Source organism: Anabrus simplex, chromosome 12 (genome assembly GCF_040414725.1).
Source record: "Anabrus simplex isolate iqAnaSimp1 chromosome 12, ASM4041472v1, whole genome shotgun sequence".
Taxonomy (NCBI): domain Eukaryota; kingdom Metazoa; phylum Arthropoda; class Insecta; order Orthoptera; family Tettigoniidae; genus Anabrus; species Anabrus simplex.
In genome coordinates this window covers 18,485,707-18,509,995 of record NC_090276.1, presented here as the reverse complement: position 1 = coordinate 18,509,995, position 24,289 = coordinate 18,485,707, and the positions used below count along the sequence as shown (strand labels likewise).

General features: G+C 41.9%; 1 protein-coding gene across 1 annotated transcript in view; it reads right to left on the bottom strand.

The window, feature by feature from the left end:
* LOC136884016 (L-lactate dehydrogenase) overlaps positions 1–24,289 on the bottom strand; it is a 425,048-nt gene that overhangs the window by 121,472 nt on the left and 279,287 nt on the right. Inside the window, exon 2 of the mRNA XM_067156016.2 lies at positions 17,677–17,825. Within this exon, the coding sequence (XP_067012117.1) occupies positions 17,677–17,799 (123 nt within the window). The 5' untranslated portion in view covers positions 17,800–17,825. The remainder of the gene's footprint in view (positions 1–17,676; positions 17,826–24,289) is intronic.

Sequence of the window (24,289 nt, the reverse complement as noted above, 5' to 3'; positions counted from 1 at the left end):
TCACGGCTCAATTCAACACAGGCCGTGCAAGACACGTCTCCCAGTGGACAATCCGTAGGAACATGGGTTCTATTGGGTATGGGAGCGGGCGCCGCACACGGATGCCACTGTTAACCCAACGTCATCGGGCACAACGACGCGCATTTGTCGCCAGTCACCAGGGATGGACACTAGAACAATGGCGTAACGTTATATGGTCGGACAAATCACGATTTCAACTGAACCATGCCGATGGGAGGCACCGTGTATGGTGCAGCCACATGAAGCGATGGATCTCGCCTGCCTCGAAGGTGTGGTCCAGTGCGCTGGTGTCTCTGTTATGGTCTAGGGTGCATTTTCCTGGTATGGAATGGGCCCCCTAGTTGTTCTGGAAGAGACTTTGAATTGTACGCGGTATGTTGAGCTGCTCGGAGACCATCTCCACCCATGTTTGGCCTTCCAGCGCCCAGACGGTTCTGCGGTGTTTCAAGATGAAAACACTCCGCCACATCGCTCCCACATCGCCCGAGAATGGTTCCAGGAACATGCAGCGGAGGTCCAACGACTGCCATGGCCACCCAGGAGCCCCGATACGAACCCTATCGAGCATATCTGGGAGGTCCTGGAACACAGGCTCCGTGCCATGGATCCTGCACCCACGAACAGACCAGCATTGGCAGCCGCTCTGCAAACGATTTGGTGTCAGCTGCGTCCAGATGACTACCAGGGACTTGTCGACTCACTTCCACGGCGTCTCATTGCAATTCGCAGGGCCAGAGGAGGCCCCACACGCTATTAGGTGACTATCCCATGACATTTGCTAAGTCAGTGTATTTCTCTTCACTTTTCGACGTCACCTAAGGTTTTCCTTTTTATTTTTATTTATTACTCGCTAATCGCCCACCTAGGGACCACGATACGTTGTATTATACATGCCGGCGTTTACTTAATTTTCGATAGATCCAATAGGTTTTCATGAGCTCGCTGTGTCGAGCACGGCGTCCATCCTACCACTTTGCACCCGGTGTTCACTTCTCATCTCGGAAAGTTCCAAAAGTTACGATGCTTGTTCTGAAAAGGTCTCGTTTGTGAACGTCTTCTGGTCGTAGGCCCATTTCTTCAAGGCCTTTCTTGACGAATACGTACCAGGGAATTATTGTTTTTGGTTCTGAGCCGAAATAGTTAAAAACGCGTTTTGTCCAGCGAAAGTCATCCATTCATCATGAGTGACCGTAGAAGCGAGCCCTGCGTTTGCGCATTGTACCCGTGTTTCATTATTTTTTTCAAAAAAATATTACATCATTATGCCCTACTTAGAAGCTCGATTGAACCAGCCTAGCTGATGTGTTGGCCTTCTCCTCCAAAAGTCTCTTCATCCTCTCGCTGAGTTTCTTCCTTCGTTCTTCTGTCCAAGTTATAGTTATTATTATTAATATTATAACTTTAAACCGAGTCAGGTGGCCGAGCGGTTAGGGGCGCGCAGCTGTGTGCTTGCATTTGGGAGATAGTAGGTTCGAACCTCACTGTCGGTAGCCCTGAAGAGGGTTTTCTGTGGTTTCCCATTTTCACACAAGGAAAATTAAAGTCACGGTTGCTTCCTTCCCACTCCTAGCCCTTTCCTATAGGCTACCATCGTCGCCATAAGACCTATACGTGTTGGTGCGACGTAAAGCAACTTGCAAAGAAAAAAAACTGTCATTGTTTACCCTGAAGGCCTACGAGATGTGTGGTGATATGTTGTACAGTGAAGGACGAAGGAGAAGGGATCATCCTTGGTCTAAAAATAGGAACTGTCCCTGCATTTGTTTGAAAGTGAGAATGAGAAACCACGGAAAACCATTCTCAGGATAGCCGACGGTGGAGTTTCAATTCATTCGCCTCTCGAATACAGAGCTGCACCATAGCGATCTGCTCGGTACCTTCCCTTACTACTACTACTACTACTACTACTACTACTACTACTACTACTGCTACTTTCTTATTTTTTCTACCGCTTTTACCACACGTGTGGGGTCGCGGGTGCGAACTACGTCGCACATGTGGATTTGGCCCTATTTTACGGCCGGATGCCCTTCCTGTCGCCAACCCTATATGGAGGGATGTAATCACTATTACGTGTTTCTGTGGTGTTTGGTAGTGTAGCGTGTTGTGTGAATATGAAGAGGAGAGTGTTGGGACGGACACAAACACCTAGTCCCCGAGCCAGAAGAATTAATCAGAGGCGATTAAAATCCACGATCCGGCCGGGAATCGAACTTGGGACCCTCTGAACCTACGGCCAGTACGCTGACCATTCAGCCAACGAGTCAGACAATACTAATACTACTACTACTACTATTACTAGTACTACTATTCATGTTTTCATTCCTTAGAAATGGTGACGCCTCTCAGGCCAGGAGATTTGCGCTGGGAAAGGAAATTTGTGGAGAAGGTGGGAGGGTTGGCAGTCGTTGCCTAAACTAGGATATGTCCCGGCATTCGTCTTAGTACAGGAGAATAGAAAGCCGCGGCAAGCCATTCTCAGGATAGCCGACGGTGGAGACCAGCTCCTCTCCGTCTCCCGAATACAGACATGAAGAGCCACAGTAGAGTCGTGGTCTCTTGTAGGCCGGAACCTACTCTGCAACTGCCGAAGACCTTCCCTTTTATATTAAAGCTTTCATTCCTCACCCTAACGGGGTGGGGCGGGCCACCTAAAGGGCAACACCCTATTTCTAGCCGGGATCCCTTACGAGCACTATCTTTATTACTCTGAGTAGCTGCATACTCTTAAGAGTATAATGTACAGTTTAAAAGGAAGCGTGTTCTTGCCTTGCTATTGCACGCATGCTGCGACCTGCTGTGTATAAGCTCACTTTTTTTAAAAATGTCTTTCGTTTGCCCATATAACACACTGTCAGCCTAAAGCTTGCTTATGAAGCACTGTCTTGTTTTTTAACTGCCTATATCAACGTAGTTCGTTTATATGGACGATATGTACAGACACACTCAGTGTTCCAAAACAACTGTACGAGTCGTGGTCCTAACAGAGTTCTCGAAGTGTCATCTTCCAATTAATGTAGATTTTTCATACAACGAAGACAAAATAATGTAATATATTAGCGCTTCTATGGAGTCTTTTTACCTAGAACTACCTAGCATCTACGAAATTCATGTACGTTCAAAAACTTTGAGCGGTAGTGTATTTCATTTCGGCGTGACAGACTGCTTAAAACAATGTGATGACAAAATGCTCCCACCGTAACCGAAACAAGGAGAGAAGAAAATAATTAGGGTAGTATGCAAACAATCTTACTGTACACAAAGGAATGAATCCCAAGCAGCTGGCTTTTTAAAACTTGTGTGGACAGGCATTAGCAATAATTTGAATAATATAAATGAACCAAGAATCTAACGAACGTTCTTCGTTCTCCCAGTTACAAGGGCTTTCAAGAAGTTCTGAGTGGCAGGAAATCATAATGATTAGGTAATTCCACCTTTACAATACTCCATCCATCCATTATCTAAAGGCTAAGTCTCGTCGCTGCAGCTACATCCCACGGTGCAGTCCTTTTCATCGTGACATAAGAAGCAAAACCCATCTGAGTGATTATGTTCCTAAGGTATGAGAGATGTGGTATTCCTCTCGACTTCCTCCCTAGGACCTTGCCTTCGAAGACATTCTGGGGAAAGGTGTCATGTCGTAGGACGTGTCCAAGAAATTTAGCTTTCCTCTGCTCTATTAAATACATTAAAATCCGTTTCTTGCTCCATTGAATAAATTAAAATCCGTTTCTTGCTCCATTGAATAAATTAAAATCCGTTTCTCAATAACTTCATTCAAGAATTGGATATTAGTCTTCTTTTCTGTCCAACTCGTCCCTATCAGTCTTCTCCAGAACCACATTTCCGCAACTTCTAGTCTTGATTGTGCTTGTTTTCCCAAAGTCCATGTCTCACAACCGTAAGTTAGCACACTCCAAACAAAGGTTTTAACAAATTTCTTCCTGGCTTCAATTCCTATGTGTTTATTTAACAATATAATTTTCCTGCGTTGAAACACTTCTTTTGCCATAGCAATTCTTGTTTTATTTTATTTTATGAAATACTTCCTCTCATGCAGAGGCTGCCTTGCGACAAAGTATACTTTTACATTTATTTTTAGAAGATAAATAGATATACTGTACTTGATAAATGTTGAAGGTAACCTAATTGTAACAGTGATTTCTTAGAATTATCAGTGAGCCCCTTAAGGCTATGATGGCAATCTCCCGTAACGCTGTAAGTGGCAGAGACATCTGTTTCCAGAAATTAGCGGCAAAAGGGGGAATCGTTCCCCTTGCTCCAATCATCAGACCTACTATGTCAATTTCCTCTATCTGGTATTTATCCCTGTAGTAAGGAATTGTTGGTAAGTAAATATTCCTTTTCTCTAGGTTAACATCTGAGGGCTGCGACTTATGGCTTTCAAAGCGAATTGTGGGGTCGATGATGTAACCCCTCTTCTTATTCTTGAAAGCAATGATGTCAATCCTTCTGTGGCTTCCGTTGTCCGCTAAGCCATGAACCTCTTCAAATACCTGGAAACCATGGTCTTTTAGCGTTGCCGCAATTAACGAGCGAATGTCGGGCGCTGATTATCATTGGTAACAACACTACCCAGATAACAAAATTCTTTAACCTGATCTATTTTTGCACAGCTTAATTTAATGTTTGTTTTCAATTCAGTCTTCTTCTTTTGAACGACCATCATTTTCGTTTTCTTTAGCCTGAACTTCCCTAATGTGTTTTTTAGTATACCGAGCATCCTAGTCATTTTATGCTCTGAAACAGCTATCAAGGCGATATCTATTTACAATACTATACAATTTTATTCCTTTTTTTAAATTTAAAAAGGGACATGTTTCGTCTCTCTTATATGAGACATCTTCAGCCTTCATACAATTATAGTATGTCATGAAGGTAGACTGCTGGAAATTGTAAGCTCCTTTGGATTTACAATTCTTAAATCAAAAAGTTTGATATTTTCATCACAAGGTATTTTAACAATAGGAACCGCTTTCAGTATTTTCATGCTTGATTTGACTGAGTCATATTGATTACTAGATTTATGGATGTCATTGTTTTAAATTGTTATCAGGAATATTATGTATTTTTAACTATAATTGTATTAAGGCTGAAGATGTCTCATACAAGAGACGAAACATATCAACTTTAAATAGAAAAAGAATAAAATTGCATAGTATTGTAAAGGTGGAATTACCCAAACATTACGAACTCCTAACTTGTTAAGGTTGGCAATACGGACTAACTGTGAAATTCATACTTTATGGCAGGAAATATTAGGAGATCCGTGGTTTCCCCATTTTCACACCAGGCAAATGCTGTGGCTGTATCTTAATTAAGGTCACGGCCGTTTCCTTCCCACTCCTAGCCCTTTCCTGTCCAATCGTCGCCATAAGATCTATCTGTGTCGGTGCGACGTAAAGCAACTTGTAAAATTGTTTAGGAGATAAAGGGTTCTTATTTGATGTTCAGTCTTCTATATTTCTGTATTCGGTTTGCAAGTGATGGCGGTGGTGATGATTCTTTTAAGAGGAAATACAGCTAGGTGACCATACTCCATATAACACTAATTAGAGAGAATAAATGGAAGTATCCGACATCTCGAAAAATAAAGGTATCGACCAAAGAAAGATAAGGGCCATGAAGAGCGTGAAAATGAAAGAACCCCTAGGCCCTGAGTGCTCTAATACCGTCGGGGTCGGAAAAGAACAAGTGTTGACCAAGTGAAGCCGGATAGTGTAGATGAAAGTGAGGAGCCTGGCACAAGTAAGTGGAAGCAATAACAGGACTCAGCTAAGGGCCCCGTGGTTGCCAACACACGCTCCCAAGTTCAGAGCCCTTGAGACTTCGGTTTGCAAATGAAGGTACTTTATAAAAAGCGCCTTACATCTTGGAAAAAACTTAATAAGAATCGTTTAACGTCGCACTAACACATCGAAAGTTTTTGGCGGCAGAAGGATGGGAAAGGACTAGGACTGGGAAGGTAGCGTCCGAGGCCTCAATTCAGGTACAGCACTAGCATTCGCCTGGTATAAAAATGAGAAACCACGGGAAGCCGTCTTCAAAGTTGCCGACGGGGAGATTCGAACCCACTATCTACCGGATGCAAGCTCACAGCATTTGTAAGTATAAAGGAACAGGTAAACATATTTAATAACAATATTATAAAAGCAATAGCCTCCGTGGCTCAGGCGTCAGCACGCCGGCCTCTCACCGCTGGGTTCCGTGGTACAAATCCCGGTCACTTCATGTGAGATTTGTGCTGGACAAAGCGGAGGCGGGACAGATCTTTCTCCTGGTACTCCGGTTTAACCCTATCATCGTTCATTTCAGCAACACTCTACAATATCATTTCATTCCATCTGTCATTCATTAATCATTGCTCCAGAGGAGTGCGACAGGCTTCGTCAGCCGGCATTATTCTTATCCTCGCCGCTAGATAGCGGCTTCATTCATTCCATTCCTGACCCGATGGAATGACTGGAAACAGGCTTTGGATTTTCATTATAAAATAACATACGCTTGCGAAACCTTGTTCCAAATCGAAAAGGAAAGAAGAACCGATCAGCTTCTCAAAGCTGAAGGAGTCTGGAGAATCCTCCTCAATGAAACTGTCTATCGAAAGATTGACCCAGTCGCCAACACGATGAAGGAGAAAAGAATCTCTTAGTTGTTTCACATCTTACGATTACCAGAAAACAGGATTTTACAACTAGTGATGAGAAATCTGGGAAAGAAGACAGGAGCGCATTGGATCAAAGAAATTCAAGACGATTTCAAAACAGTTGGACTCGAAATTGCAGATGCAGAGAACAAGAATAAAATTAACGCCCTTTATAAGAATCACAAACTTTCAACTGAAATGATGCATAGAAAGCCTGTAGAGATTTCGGACGAATTAGGAACACTGCGATCAGAAAGGATGGAGAAGTACTGGGCAGATAAGAAGAATTAAATAGTACAACTTTCAAAGGAAAAGTGTGCCTCCGCTTTGTCCGGCACAAATCTCACATTGAGTGACCGAGATTTGAACTACGGAACCCAGCGGTGAGAGACCGGCGCGCTGTCGCCTGAGTGGTGGTGTGGTGGTGGTGATGATTACTGTTTAAGAGAAAGAACAACTAGGCAACCATCCTCTACATAACACTAATCAGAGAGAAAAAAATGGAAGGGGTCCGACACTTCGAAAAATGAAGATATCGGCGAAAGAAAGACATGGGCCACGAAGGGCGTGAAAATGAATGACTCCCTAGCCCTCGGAAACCTAATAACGTCGGAGTCGGAAAAGAACAATAGTTGTCCAAGGGAGGTTGCATAGGATAGATGAAAGTGAGGAGCCTGGCACAAGTAAGTCAAAGCAATGTCAGGACTCCGCTAAGGGCCCCGTGGTCGCCAGCCCACGCTCCAGAGTTCAGAGATCTTGCGGACCCTATTAGTCACCTCTTAGGACAGGCAGAGAATACCGTCGGTGATATTCAACCGTACCCACCCGCCTGAGCCACGGAGGGTTCAATTAAGTTAATAATAATATTAACTAAATATGTTTCATTTACTTCAGAAATCTGCGGAACCCCAAATTCTTTAGTGATGCAATACATCCACAAAACGACATATATTCATACCATACATTTTACACGTATAACTAATCAATAATAATAATGTAATTTGCTTTCATCCCACTAACTACATTTTTATGGTTTTCGGGGACGCCGAGGTACCGGAATTTAGTCCCGCATGAGCTCTTTTACGTGCCAGTAAATCTACCGACATAAGGCTGATGTATTTGAGCACCTTCAAATACCACCGGACTGAGCCAGGATCGAACCTGCCAAGTAGGGGTCAGAAGGCCAGCGCCTCACGTCTGAGCCACTCAACCCCCCGCTTTATGGCTCAAGAAGTATTGTTAAGTAACTGTGCCACCCCTGCGGTATAATAGTAGGCTATTTCCTGTAGTTCCCAGGCTCAGTTTCTCTTATCTGTTTATGTATTTGTCATAAATCGACTCGTCCTTCACTATCTAAAGTTAACATAGGACCCAGGCGGTTCCTCTTGTTAGGAGAGTCTTTCGATTTATTGGTTGTCACAGGGCATTTGTAATCTATATGTAACCAGGAAGTTTGCTTTGCTAGCTGCATTCCAAATGAATAGAGAGTCATTCGTTTGTAAATTGGGGACTGATTATTAGAATGCATTACCTGCAGCTGTTTAAGATTTTTCAAGAATAAACTCCAGCATTCTGTAAATTACTATGTGATGGTGTCATATTTTAATGTAACGCTCAATCCACAGCAAATTGTAGCAGTATGTTATCTGAATTATTTAAGGTATGTGTGAATTTGTATATGACCGGGCGAGTTGGTCGTGCGGTTAGGGGCGCGCGGCTGTGAGCTTGCATTCGGGAGATAATGGGGTCGAATCCCACGAATCCCACTAACGGTAGCCCTGAAGATGGTTTTCCGTGGTTTCCCATTTTCACACCAGGCAAAGGCGGGGGATGAACCTTACTTAAGGTGACGGCCGCTTCCTTCCAACTCCTAGCCCTTTTCTATCCCATCGTTGCCATAAGACCTATCTGTGTCGGTGCGAAGTAAAGCCGCTAGCAAAAAAAATAAAATGTATATGAACATGTTGTATTTACAATGCCAAGATAATAGTTAGTAACTGGACCGCTCAATCAACTGTAAGTCATTAATTAAAGCCCGGATTTTTATGCAGTAACAGGTTAGATTGCAAACTAATTTGGTTAGTAGGAACTGTCGGCCACCCGCTCTTCCACAATGTAGCAAGAGTAACATAAATTACAGGGGTTCTGATGGGCCGTACCCCTAATGTTTATGCAAACTCCATAGCATAGTCGTTGTGAAGGTAGACTATATTTGCTACTTGCTTCAGCGATTTTGCACTCTAACCTATTAATGCATAAAAATCGGGCTCTAGTCATAGTGTAACATTTTGAAATATTAAGGTATGTGTGAATTAGTATATGATGATGCTGGATTTAGAATGTTAAACGAGTAGTATTTCTTGTAATATTTTCTTTCCATGGAATTGTTTGTTGTACTCGTGCTGTTGTTGTTGTTGTTGTTGTTGTTGGGTCTTAACTTTACTTCATTATTACACTACTGTAAGTGATCATTGCCCACCGGGAAAATTCCCAGTTGCGATGTGTTTGTTAATATTATTATTATTATTATTATTATTATTATTATTATTATTATTATTATTATTATTATTATTATTATTATTATTATTGAGAAAAGGAGCGAAGAATAATTAGGGAAATCATGGGATCCAACTACAAGAATGGCATCCAATAAAGAAGTATCTTAACAAAATAGAGAAAATTACAGGCCCGATCTGCAAAAGACGGGCGCAATTTTAGGGTCACCTCAAACAGGTTGATCAAATATATGTTTCACCTATTTTATTGAAAACCTAAAACCAGGATGCGTTCGTTTAGAAACACCAAAGAAGACCTTCAAGTGCTACAGATCAAACCGGAAGACGACTTTGACTAAGGACTTTTCCGAAAAGAGATAGTGACGAACGGGCTAAATCGAGAGGAAGGCATGAAGTCCCTTGGACAGAGGAACGCAACCAGGCCCATTCAGAAACAATTAGGGAATTCTGAGCTCAGAAGAAACCGAAGTCACTGTTAAATGTAACAAGATTTAGCGTGGTCCTCGATGGTCCTAGCGAATGTATACATAAATAACAATAATGATAATAACACCTTTGTAATCTATATGTAATCAAGTCATTAATGTTGGACCCGAGGCCAGTGCTACACAAAGTACCACTGAAGCAGTATATCGTCGTGAAATAATTCAGCTTAAAAATTTCTATGTATTTTTGTCATTTACGGTTCAATATTGTGCGAATGACAAAGAATATTATTCTCGCTCTTCACGAGATATGTGTTGCGAGTGAGTATTTCTCCCAGAAAGTTGACACATAGCGGCTTTTGCAGGCGTAGCGACGATTATGGCACTACAAATTGGTAATCATGATATGCTATGCAACTGTAGCTGTACACTGGCGGAACTTCAGTTATAACTCTAATAAAACCTGTCTTCTTTTTCTTCAAACTATTCGACTTGTTAATGAACGTAGGTTTTCATAGCTCAATGTCATTTGTTAAAATAAATAAATAAATAAATAAATAAATAAATAAATAAATAAATAAATAAATAAATAAATAAATAAATAAATAAATAAATAATATCTGGCCCCCTACTAACTGGACTCAGGGATCGTTATCAAATACATGGAGACCTCTCTGCCAGAAATGCATGTCTAAAGGTGCGTCAACACAAGTGTCAGATCACCGTATCTGTATCACGATCGTGTATCAAATATGATACAATGATCGGATCGGATCGGATCGGGGATGTTCCTACTGAGAGTCGGTCTTTTGCCGTCGCATCAAAGGGAAGATACGTGATACAGATACGGACAGTGTGGGCGGAGCTTTTCCCCGATCAGCACTCCGTATCATCGCCTTGTGTGCTGCACATGAACCGATTCCCCGTCACTGTTCCCTTCGCCCCTACAATATTCACCGCCCTTTCGACTTCGTTCAGTTTTGCATGAACCTGTGTATGGGGATCTTCCGATTTGAAGAAAAATGTATTCGGAGTGGTCCATGGAAAAATGTTCAATAATTGTTAAGATATTATCAACAAAATACCGTTTTTTTAGAACTCAAAGGATCCACACCATTGTAATAGACTGACAAAATATGACGCATGTGAGGAAATCGTGAAAAGACACTCAAAAGAACTGCGCACAAAGAAAAAAAAAAGGTGTATCTGTTCGCGGCTCTTAGAAGAGCTGGCAACAGGCAACTGTACCTGGAGAGCCAGCACTCATCAAATAATACAAGACCGATGTGTAGAAAACTACCAGATACGCAAACGGGGAAGCAGGGTCTTTCTTATAAACCCAGTCCGCCCAGCGGCGTTTCTACTCTCCGAGACCGAAGCAGCTGTACGGGAGGCGTGCGCATAGTTCTTGACCATGCAAGGAGCGCGCACGTGTTGTACCTAGCATCAGTCGCCAGTCTGTTAGCATGGTGAGACAGTTATCATTGCAGCACCGTATTTTCCTATGTAAAAGTCATTTTAAGTACGAGTCGAGTCGACGGGTACGCGATGCAGTTGTTCGGCAATTTCCTGGGGAAATGCCACCTTCATGAGCACAGATTTACGTAATTGTAAATAAATTTGAAACTACTGGCTCAATACTCAATGCGCACACGAACAGTTTTAACAGAGGAAAAGCCAGATGACACAGGTGCGAATCTTGAACAGTCATCCAATAAATCACTCACAAAATTAGCACAAGAAGTAGGCCTACCGGTAGGGGTTTCGGTTTCTTCTGCACACAGAGCTACAAAGCTGTTGCACATCAAACTGTACAGGTTTAAACGGGCCAATTGTTTAAAATATTCTGATCCAGCCACAAGAGTAAGATATTGTGAGTGGTATCTTGCATCACTGAATGATTGTTTATTCGACCCACAGCTTGTGTCCTTTTCGGATGAGGCCTGGTTTCATCTTAATGGTCGTGCGAGTAGTCATATTGGTGCACAGAAAATCCTGATGGTGTTTATGAAGTCCGTCATTATGAAGGATGACACTTCCAGCATCTTTTATAAGGTAAGATTTCGTATAAGACTGTATACAACGCTTAAAGCAGGGCGGTCACGCGCGACGTAAGTTGGGCTGAGGCAACTGCTGTAGCGCAGACTACAAACACCAAAGCCTCGGTCTCGGTTTATAAGAAAGGCCCTGTAGATGATACAGACACGTGAGACAAATCTGACAGCCTCGTCAAAAGATGGCTGTATCATGATCGCGTATCAATTCTTTATAAAGATACGCTGATCACATACAAGCGTGGACGCACCTTCAGAGGGCGGTGAGTCAGTAACTTCCCCACTGACCACCGCAGCAAAGCGCGACGAGCCCTGAGTCGAGTTAACACGGAGCCGTGGATAATGTGGTCGTGACTTCCACGTTCCTTGAAGAATGTCTATGCTACTGTCAGCAGAAGACCTTCACATACTTTGCCCTGATGAAAGCCAATGCCAGGAAGCTCTATTTGGTTAGACTCGTTAAAAAAGTGGCTTTAATCTAGATATAATATTTATTCTTCTCCTTTCTTCGATGTTGGACCACGGTAAACAATTAACTTGCTGTTAATTCTTTTTTCTTCTACCAGAACTTCTTTTTTATCATTTTTCTGCGATTTCTCTTCCTCTCTTCTGACCATACGTTCTTGGACTTTTCATTTTGCTTTTCCTGGAATCCCTTGAATTTATTAAATTTAGCTCGAAACATTTCTCTGGTAATTACGGGAACAATTTGCACATAAAAGGTGTATAAACCATATATAAAAGTTATACACCGTTTATTAGTAAGACTGTTAGAATACAGTGAATCGACATGAGTACAAATATGAAGTCATCACTCGAAATTTAAAAATACCTTACATACCGGTTTTATTGCTATTAAAAATCCCTCCCCTCCACTTCATCAACGAATATATACTCCCACCCTACTGAAGAATTGCCAGCATGATTGTAGGAATTGTACTTAATTAATATTTTCAACTACACAAGCTCCGGCTCATTGGGTAAATGGTTAGCGTTCTTTGGCCACGGGGGTCCCGGCAGGGTTGGGAATTTTAACCATCATTGGTTAATTCCGCTGGCACAGGGCCTGGGTGTATGTGTCGTCTTCATCATCATTTCATCCTCATCACGACGTGTACCCGGCGCTAAAAGCCATACGCCATTTCATTTCAACTACACAAGCTGAAAGTATACATCTAATTTGTTAGCAAGCAGTTACCTAAAAGCCTCTTTGGTTCATTAAGCAATTATTATGCTACATCTGCGACTGACAAGAACAGCGCTATGCGGTTGGTCAATTAACCACTGGTGGTAGCAACCGAGCCCTGCGCTTTACCCACTACCACGGACTACGCGATACATGCTACCATCTAATGGATTTGAAAAGAACTTTAGGAGAAGGCATTGGAAGCAGACCAGCGGACCGTGATAACACAGGAATTGTGCTCATATTCGCTATACCCACAGCATTGTCCTTTCAAGCTCTAGTTATGCAATGCGCGCAACTCTGTAGTCCAAAAGGAGGTTGTGATCAGCTGGCGTTGCGCATGATTCAAATGGAAAGGGCAAGTGAATCGGCACTTACAACTTCGTAAATACGTTATCAGCATACAAAAATCATATTCTCATCCTACAATACCTTGTAAATTGCTATTGTTTGGGTTTACCAGAGTGTTCACGTGCTCATGTGATCCTTAACAGGAGACGCCCCTGGACAAATCTATAAAATGTACATTCCTCAAAATTATTCGATAGGAGCGTTAGTAAAAGGAGAAAATTAAACATGGAAGTTGAGGAAAATGAAATGAAATGGCGTATGGCTTTTAGTGCCGGGAGCATCCAAGGGCATGTTCAGCTCGACATGTCGATTCCCGTAGGCGACCTGCGCGTCCTGATGAGTATGAAATGATAATGAAGAAAACGCATACACCCAGCCCCCATGCCAGCGAAATTAACCAATGATGGTTAAAATTCCCGAGCCTGCCAGGAATCGAACCCGGGACCCCTGTGACCAAAGGCCAGCACGCTAACCATTTAGCCATGGAGCCGGACAGTTGAGGAAAAACTAAGATGATATAAGAAAATTGTCCTTCCCATTTTAGCAGACTTAAGGCAGCCAGTATACAGTATGTATTGTGACAATGAAGGTCGAGAGGGCGGATGATCAGGGAAAGAAGTGAGAAGCGATAATGACGGTGCAACAGCGAGCAAAACTATACCGGCGAAATGTTGAGGCTGGCGACAAGGAACTGGAAGCTGATTAACCACGAAGAGAGCACCCAGAATGATCTGGAAATGGAAATCTCCCGCTGTCATGAAAATGGAAGACTCCCAAGGAATTAAGATATGACAGTAAATTCGAAATTTCCCCTTAATTCAACGAAATTATTGGTGGTGATTATAGTTTTAAGAGGAAGTACAAATGAACAACCATTCTCATTAGATAGCAAACACCGATATTTCACATTCCGCCAGCCCTTATCATTTGAACCAACAAATTCAAACTTAATTTCTCCCTCAGGCTTTTAGCCTAAATGTTAACACCGCTATCAGTTCAAAGCAACATCTTAAAACTAATTCATAATTGAAAATAGTAGAAATGGAGTATATTTTCCAAATAACATTGTGATAGAGATAGCAACAGTATCTTAGGAACAATTCAACAATAGCAGTGATCATTATTAGAGGTAATAATATCCTTCAACCACAACTGGACAGTTTTGGACTGGGTAAGCACAATATACTTATACGAGAAGCCTTCCATTCAACTAAATAATTAATTGACATACTGCAGGTTTAAATGAAACACAGTACTCTGGTCTTCTGCTCCACGAGTGAACGTGAAAACCTACTGCGGAGTTTGTCATGCATGCATACAGCATACTGAGTGAAACATTTATCTACTATTGATATTTCTCATCTACGCTCTGAACTAGGATTTAGGGAACTTGAGGCTTATCCTCACCCGTCATCTACCGACGTTCTGATGTTAGTCTATTAGATTTTTCCAGAAATACAAACATAACATCAATGATGCCGTTAGGTGGAGACTCATTCCCTGTGCAGTCCGCATTCACTAGATATAAGATTCGCGTTCACTAGTGTCCATAGCGGAGGCGATAATGAGATTCATCAAGAAACCGAGAACTCAGGTGCAGAGCTTTCCTTAGCAACTGACAACATCTGTCAGCTAGTAAGGTGAGCTCTGGCCCGAAGACCGATCCGAGTTCTGACACGAGCCAACGATATTCTCTCGACTAAAGGGCCCCATACACGCGCAGACTTCTGGAATACTTACCTGCACAGACTTGCCTCTGGGAGGTAAGTCGGAAGTATGCAGTTGCCCACACACGCTCAGACTAAATGACTATTTACCGAGGAAGTTGAATACGTCACGCTCAGCTGTTTTCTGTTTAAGATTATGGACTTCGGATGGTTTAAAAATGTATACGGATCGAAATTAATTAGATAGTCGGTATAGAAGATGAGTTGTTATTTGGACACAATTTAGCGCTATGCACGAAAAAGACGCGCAAAAAATAAATTTTAGTTTTCATATTTGTAGGTTACCACATTTACACTTTCTGTCGCAACTCTGAGATGGCGCTTTCGTCGTAAAGTCTCCGGCTGAATTCAAACAGCGCTGTTATTTGGACACAATTTAGCGCTCTGCACGAAAAAGACGCGCAAAAAATAAATTTCAGATTTCATATTTGTAGGTTACCACATTTACACTTTCTGCCGCAACTCTGAGATGGCGCTTTCGTCGTAAAGTCTCCGGCTGAATTCAAGCAGCGCTAGAATGTCAGAGACTTGCCTGCAGACTTTTTGTCGGCAGACTTATCGGCCATACACACAGAAACATGTCTGAAGAGACTGGTTTGTGCAGACTTACCTCCGACTAAGTATGGGGCCCTTAAGGAAGGGTAATATGGCGTACAATATTGTACTGCATGGTTTCTCTCTTCCTTCACGAGATAATTTGTTGACTCGCGTCAGAACTACGAATGTCTCGACTGGTTGGTGGTGAATCTCTTCTTGTGGTTGATCGCTGAAGTACACCAGCTAACCATCACTGATGGAGCACTGGGAGTTTTGTGTATCATAAAATATGAATGTTTTGTACAATGTGTAGCATATAAAAACATGAAGATATGTCCGGAAAATATGAATGTAATGTAGAATCAGCAGCAAATAAAGAATACATTAATGTTACGAAATTGCCTTATTGTGCAGGGCTATTCAGCTAAGTTGTCCACCTCAAATATCTTCTGATCCGTTAAAGATATTGACATTCTGTTTTTAAATTCTTAAATTGTATTAAGGGGCTCATAAAACACTGTCCAATTCGTTTCCTTCCGGATGTAATCACTGAGAAACCGGTATCAACTTTATTTCTAACGAGGGCTATGCTATTTTCACCCAATAGAACAACTAAGAATCGATCGAAAAGTTCAGTGATGTGCTTATTTTTCAAATCTAACCAGTACTTTTGGATATATTAAAGGTTTTCATGCGAAAAGGCATTCGACAGAAAGTGATGCGCCACTCGCTAATGCTGAAGGTAGATCCCGTGTTAAAATGCCTAGGAAGAAACCGCAAGAACTGGAACGACCGTGCCAACAGAATAGTAAGTGAAAGGATTCCAAAGCAGATCGTACGATACCAACGATGGAGAAGTCGCTCTATTGTACGCCCGTTTAAGAGATAGATCGAGATCGCAACAGATCGCTTGGCCTAATATGTGTTTGGATTATGACGATAACGACGTCCAGATTGTCAGTATGTCACTTGTATTTGTTTGAACCCCCGAAAAATGCCTCGGGAGAAAATATTATTTCCAACATTGAAGAGTCGCAAGACTTCGTGTGCAAATGGACACGTACCAATTAAACATTCTTTCTACGAAGAAGGAATTTAGAAACTGCCAATACGATGGACAATATGTGTAGACATTAATGGAGGCTATGTATAACTTATAATCTGTGCGAGTTTTGAGATATTTGTCAAATGAATTTTAAAAAGAAGTCCCCGTTTATATGTGACCTGAATCTGCAGAAGATCTGGAAAAGTTGCTGTGTGGTATGGACACAGTCCTGTGGAAGGAGTACAAGATGAAAATAAATAAGTCCAAACAAAAGTAACGAAGTGCAGCCGAACAAAGTCAGAAGATGCAGGAAATATTAGGTTAGGAAGTGAAGTTTGAAAGGAAGTAGATGAATATTGTTACTTCGGTAGTAAACTAACGATGGCAGAAGTAAGGAGGCGTAAAATGCAGACTAGCACAGGCAAGGTGGGCCTTTCTTAAGAAAAGAAATGTGCTCACTTCGATCATTGATATAGGAATCAGAAAGACGTTTCTGAAGAATTTTCGTCTGGAGCGTAGCATTGTATGGAAGTGAAACATGGACGATAAATAGCTCAGAAAAAATAAAATAGAATCTTTTGAAATGTGGTATTACAGAATAATTCTGAAGGTGAGATGGGTGGATCGAATCACGAATGAAGGGATACTGGATCGAATGGGTGAGAGATCAATTTAGAGGAAGTTGACGAGAAGGAGAGATAGAATGACAGGACACATCTTAAGACAGCCAGGACTTATTAGTTGGTTTTTGAGGGAAGTGTAGGCGGTAAGAACGGTAGGAGTAGACCAAGATATGAGTATTACAAGCAGATCAGAACAGGTGTAGGGTGTAGTAGTTACGCAGAAATGAAAAGGTTAACACAGAATAGAGCTGCTTTAAACTAGTCTTTGGACTGATGACTCAAACAACAAACACGTCTGATGGAACCTAGGTTAAGTACCACTTGATCATAAACCAAGTGAAGCTAAGTTTTGCTCGGCGAAATGCTAGTGAAATCAAACTTCATGGACATTCTCTTCGCCATAAGTTTTAATTCCTCACAATAAACAAGTAACCACTTTCTGCCATTCTGGGTTCACTTGCACGGGGACCGTGCACTCAGCTATAAACAATCAGAAGAGACAGGTGATGTTCTGTCCTACTTACCTGTGTAAGAAGGGCGAAGGCACACGCCATTCCCACCTGACCAACACCCACTATGGACACCTTGGAGCCGGCGACATCCACCGGCTCGCTCTGGGTGGTCATCAGCGCCTTGCGAAGCATCATGGCAACTGACCACTGCTGCTGTTATGCTGCAAAAAGAAGAAACACCTTGACATCTTTACTGCATACATACGTAACTGAAAGATAAGCTATAGCCGTAATTATTATCTGTCTGATTTATAAGCCCTCAACATCTTAATTGGGAAGCTGGAAGATCCTGAAGGGAAGGCGGGCGGGGTCTGAAGCCATATACATTCGCTCAGATAACAGTAATAATAATGAGATGAAAAAATTTATGTTCACCTCTTACCGAACTTAATCATTATTCATTTGTTTTAAATAAAACCTTTCACACAGCCTGCTTATTATTTTATCGTTCTTACAAAACCCTATCTAGACTCTTATCGCAAATACATTCTGCTATGTCTACAAAGTACACGCAGAAGCCTTAGTCACCGCTAAGTTACAATTAATACCAACGTCTGGTCAGTCACAATTTCATTCGGAAAATGCATAAACAGCTTCTCTGCGGGACTGCCAACGGTATCAAGTCCAAGACGCTTCCCTCGAGCCAGTCGGCAGATCAAACGCGCTCTCAACCTGTATTTACGGTTCTTCTTCTTCTCCTTAATCCTGACTTAATCCGGTGGTACAGAACCAACTAAATACACCTGCATACTTCAAGAACATGATTGCTATCCTTTAATCTTTGGTATCGGGCATGCGATTTTTTTTTTACCGGGACCTAGAACATATTTAGAGGAACATTTACTGCAATGTTTGATTTTTGTTTATAATGGTTGGAAAGTATAGGCCTACAGCTATTTTTCTTTCCAATTACTGTAAACAAAAATGTAATATATTCAAAACAAAGACTGATATTTTAATGAAAATTCCAGCAAATGTTCCCCTAAATATGTACTACTTCCCTGTAAAATAATCTTATGTCTGGGACCAAAAGTTTAAGGACAGAATTCATGGTCATGAAATATGCAGGTGTCCTTAAACATTTGGTAGGACCTGTATACGTCATTCCCGTGTCCGTAGATTTACCGGCACGTAAATTAACTCCTGCTGGACAAAATTTCGGCAACTCGGCGTCTCCGAAAACCGTAAAAGTAGTTAGTGGGACGTAAAACCAATAACATTTCTATCATTATTATTATTATTATTTTATAAGTTGCTTTACGTCGCACCGATACAGATAGGTCAGTAGATTAGCTATGTATGTTTTAAAGCAATGGGTGCTGAGTCAGCGTTTTCCCACGAGGTCGTTGACCCCTAGTTGAGTATTAAGGCTATGTACATTCTAACTCAAGGTCACTGACCCCTAATTGAGTAGTAAGACTCTGTAGGTTCCAAATCATTGAACGTGGAATAACGTCATAACTCATAACCTTGCGTACGAGAGCAAGCCTAAACTCACAGAGTCCATTGGAGGGGCCTCATTTGTCACGGAATAACCTGGGGTGCTTTTGGCCATCCCTAGGTGAGGTTATGACGGCATACGCATACGTACGTACGTAATGTTAAACTCACTGGCCAACCTGGAGTGTTTTGACCGATAGGTGAGGTTATGACATCATACCCTTACGTACGAGGGCAATGCTAACCTCACGAGCCATTTTGGAGGAGCCGAATCGGAAAAGTTACGTGCCCCTTTGTAGGGGCTGAGTCGATCGGACGCCCATGGAGGAGCCACGGATCTGTTAGGCGACCTGCAGATGAGGTTAAGACGTCCTTATGACGTGTTAACCTAACCTTGCGCACCAACGCTGACCTAACCTCATACGCAGGCTCCCCTTGGAGGAGTCCAAACGGTTAGGTGACTGGTAGTTGAGGTTATGACGTGTGTGCCACACCTAGTTACCTTTATGTTGTACCTTCCGACATTGCGTTCTTTATCGATGTAATAGATTAGTCTGACTGTTTGACATTCTCAAACTTGATGTGTAGTTCATCCCGATTACACAGATGGCACCTCTTGTTATGAAAGATTGCCGAAGCATTTCTTTCTTACTATTCTTTGATTCTTTTACTCTCTGAGAGACAGACAAAAATGGCTTGGATTGAAAAGATGGAGGTGTTGGGCTATGAGATGATTATTATTGTTTTAACTGGTATTTTAAGAGGATTCATTATTTGCCCAGTATGACTCTCTGTTTTGTGTCAATGTACATGATTAAATAGAATTTTCGGATTCTATTCCTCATGGTTTCAGATATTTATCTCATTTTCCTTTTCTTGGCTTGCCATAGATATGCTGGTCTTGTATGCTGAGAGATCCCTGTTCTATAGATTATTCTTTATTTATTTGCTGCAGACTTTTTCAATGTCTCTCATTTTCTTCACGTCTGCCTGTTGTGTATTAATCCCTACGTAGGGGCGTGAGAAAACACTGATATATTTCATCTGTGTGGATGATGAGTTTGTTTGTGATTTTGGTGGGAGACCTTTTATTATTCTCTTCGGCTTCGACATCTGGGTTGAGCTTATAATCTGTTAAATGGTTTAACGCTAATGCTGTGCATTTCATGTTCGCCTTTTTCGGGCGATATGAATATGTTATGTAGCATGCGTGTTGTGGTTTGGTTATGACGTTGATTGGCTGAGCTTGACCTATATTGCGGCGACCGAAATTTCTGATCTGTGTTATCGGATCAAGCTCAGAAGCCTTTAAATTTACTCTTGTCGTGCTGTTAGGAGTCTTACCGTAACGTGCCATGACACTATATGATATATTCTACCTTGCATATTTGGTCTCTGCGTGCGTGCGTGTGTGTGTGTGTGTGTGTGTGTGTGTGTGTGTGTGTGTGTGTGTGTGTGTGTGTGTGTGTGTGTGTGTGTGTTGGTGTTGCGTGATTGGATCTGTTATTTTTCAGTATCTTACGTATGTTGCTTTATTACTAAAGTTTATTCATTTTATTTTACTGTTATTCTCGGCTGTATCTGCCTGTTTGTTTGTCTATTTTAGGGATTTTACTCTATTGTTAATAGTAGTACTAGTATGGAACTGAACGAGGCCACAGAACTGCCTTTTTTACAAAAAGAGGATTGTGGTGGCGGTTAATAAATTCACAGAGGCTTGTAGACTGCACGCTCTATAATGAAGATGACTTATTTGACTTAATTCCTGTTACTACTGGGTTGAGCATGGGACACGTACACGAGCTCCCATCTGACTCGATTTACTGCCACTGTCTTGATGTTCTTCCAGGACTTCCCAACTATCGTCGCCTCTGCTTCCGCTGTTCGCCGCCATGTTATCCTTCGTCTCCCGCTTCTTCTATCGCCCTGGGGATTCCATTCAAGAGCTTGTTTTGGTATGTTGTCAGGTCCTCGCTGCAGGGTGTGTCCTATCAATTTCCATTTTCGTTGTTTTATCTGGACTTGAGCCATTCGTTGTTGGGTGCGCTCCCACAGTTCTTGATTCGATATAACGTCCGGCCATCGCACTCCTAGTGCGGTTCTCAAACATTACTGTTGCTGAAAGTGTAGACTTTACGTGTTATATCTCCAGTCACGTTCCATGTCTCACAACCGTAAAAAAAGTACAGATTTCACGTTAGACTCAAAGATGGTTTTTGTTCTCAGTTCTTGAGACTTCCACACTGATTGGAGTTGAGCCCCTTTGGCCTTGCTGACCCTATTTTGGACATCTTCATTTGTCCCTCCATTTCTAGAAATAACGCTTCCTATAATGAAGATGAGCTGTATGTTGTTGAGTCATTAGTTTATAGACTGGTTTGATGCAGCTCTCCATCCCACCCTGTCATGTACCAACATTTCCATTTCTACATAACTGCTGCATCCTACATCTGCTCTAATCTGCTTGTCACATTCATACCTTGGCTTACACCTACAATTTTTACCGCCCATACATCCCTCCAAAACCAACTGCACAAGTCCTGGGTATCTTAAGATAAGTCCTATCATTCTATCCCTTCTTCTCGTCAGATTTAGCCAAATAAATCTCCTCTCAGCAATTCGATTCAGTATATTTTCATTCGAGATTTGATCTATCCATCTCACCTTCGCAATTCTTCTGTAACACCACATTTCAAAAGCTTCTATTCTCTTTCTTTCTGAGCTATCTCTTCTCTTCTTCGTCCATGTTTCACTTCCACACAATGCCACGCTCCAGACGAAAGTCTTCAAAAACATCTTCCTAATTCCTATTTCAATGTCCGACATGAGAAAATTTCTTTTCTTAAGAAAGGCCTTCCTTGCTACGATCTTTTTCTTTTTTCTTTTCTTGCTATTTGCTTTACGTCGCACCGACACAGGTAGGTCTTATGGTGACGATGGGAGAGGAAAGGTTTAAGAATGGGAAGGACACGGCCGTGGCCTTAATTATGTACAGCTCCCCAGCATTTGCCTGGTGTGAAAATGGTAAACCATGGAAAGCCATCTTCAGGGCTGTCGACAGTGGGATTCGAACCCACTATCTCCCGGGTGCGAGTTCACAGCTGCGCGCCTCTAACCGCACGGCCAACTCGCCCGGTTTTACGTCATCCTTACTTCTGCCATCGTTAGTTGTTATTTTACTACCCAAGTAACAATATTTATCTACTTCATTTAAGATTTAATTTCCTAATATTCCCTGCATCACCTGACTTCGATCGACTGCACTCCATTAATTTTGTTTTGGGCTTGTTTAGTTTCATCTTGTACTCCTTATCCAAGACTCTGTCCATACCATTCAGCATTCTCTAGATCTACTTTTTTTTTTTTTACAAATTGTTTTACGCCACGCCGACACAGATACTGTAGGTCTTGTGGTGGCGATGGGATGGGGAAGGCCTAGGAGTGTAAAGGAAGCGGTCGTGGCCTTAATTAAGGTACAGTCCCAGTATTTGCCTGGTGTGAAAATGGGAAACCAAGGGAAACCACCTTCAGGGCTACCGACAGTGGGGTTCGAACCCAATATCTCCCGGATACAAGCTCATAACTGCGCGCCTCTAACCGCACGGCCAACTCGCTGCAGTCTCAGATAAAATAACAGTATCATCGGTAAATCTCAGAGTTTTGATTTTCTTTCCAAATCCCTCTTTGATTTCCTTAATTGCCGGTTGTATATAAACATTGATAAGGAAGGGGGACAAACTGCAGCGTACAGTATGTATATTATTATTATTATTATTATTATTATTATTATTATTATTATTATTATTATTATTATTATTATTATTTAGAATTGGCCTACTTGCGATCACGATTGTTCAACTGTTAGGCTTTGATCTTTGCCCGGCGTAACTCCTTTCTTTCCTTCGACTTTCTTCTTCAGTGGGATTTTTTCTTGTATGTAGCCCTAGTTGATACTTGAGTAATATGTCTAATTATGTGCGTATGTTTGTTTTTTATTTATTTGTTTGTTTGTTTGTTTGTTTGTTTGTTTGTTTGTTTGTTTGTTTGTTTGTTTGTTTGTTTGTTTGTTTGTTTGTTTGTTCGTTCGTTCGTTCGTTCGTTCAACCCTTGCCCCGTTTTTTCTACGGGGTCGTGTATGAGGTGAGATGAATCTGTGGTGGCGGCTTTTATGACCGATTGCCCTTCCTGACGTCAACCTCATCAGAGGAGTTAATGAGATGAAGTGAATGACGTGATATGATAGTAGGGAGAGGGTGAAACCCGGTGCCGGCAAATAGACTACTCCTGTCAAATAGCACGAAGAGGTCTGCTCAAGACTTAACGTCTCCATCCGACGGGCAAACACCTTCAACAGAGTCAAATGCCATGTCTAATTTTGTGCGTGTGTACTTGATATTCATATTGGTTAATGTGTGATTATTGTTTTACTCGGAAGAACAACTGGACAACCTTCCTCTCTTGACACCAATCAGAGGGAAAATTGAAGAGGTGCGACACTTCGAAGAATGAAGGTATCAGCAAAAGAAAAGGGAAGGCTACGGAGGGCGAGTAAATAGAAAACTAGCCAGTCCTCGCAAACCTCATATCATCAGTAAATGAAATGGCGTATAGCTTTTAGTGCCGGGAGTGTCTGAGGACATGTTCGGCTCGCCAGGTCTTTTGATTTGACTCCCGTAGGCGACCTGCGCGTCATGAGGATGAAATTACAGACAAATGAAGATGACACGTACGCCCAGCCCCCGTGCCAGCGGAATTAACCAACGAGGGTTAAAATTCCTGACCCTGCCGAGTATCGAACCCGGGACTCATGTAAGGAAAGGCCATCACGCTAACCATCTAGCCATGGAGCCGGACATATCATGGTGTATGAAAAGAACAAGAGTTGACCAAGGGAGGTCGGATAGGAAAGATAAGAGTGAAGTGTCTGGCACTTGTAAGCGGAAGAAGCATTAGACTCAACTAGAGGCCCAGTGATCGCCAACCAACGCTCTCATGTCGAGAGCGCTTGGCTCCTCTTTTAGTCACCTTTTACGGCGGGCAAGGGATACCGTTGATTGTATGTAGAGGGGATAACTAATATCAGTGACAAATTATAAATTTTCTTTCTTTTTTCTTTCTTTCTTTCTTTCTTTCTTTCTTTCTTTCTTTCTATCTTGACCCCTTTGCCCTCCAGAGTTGGCTTTTT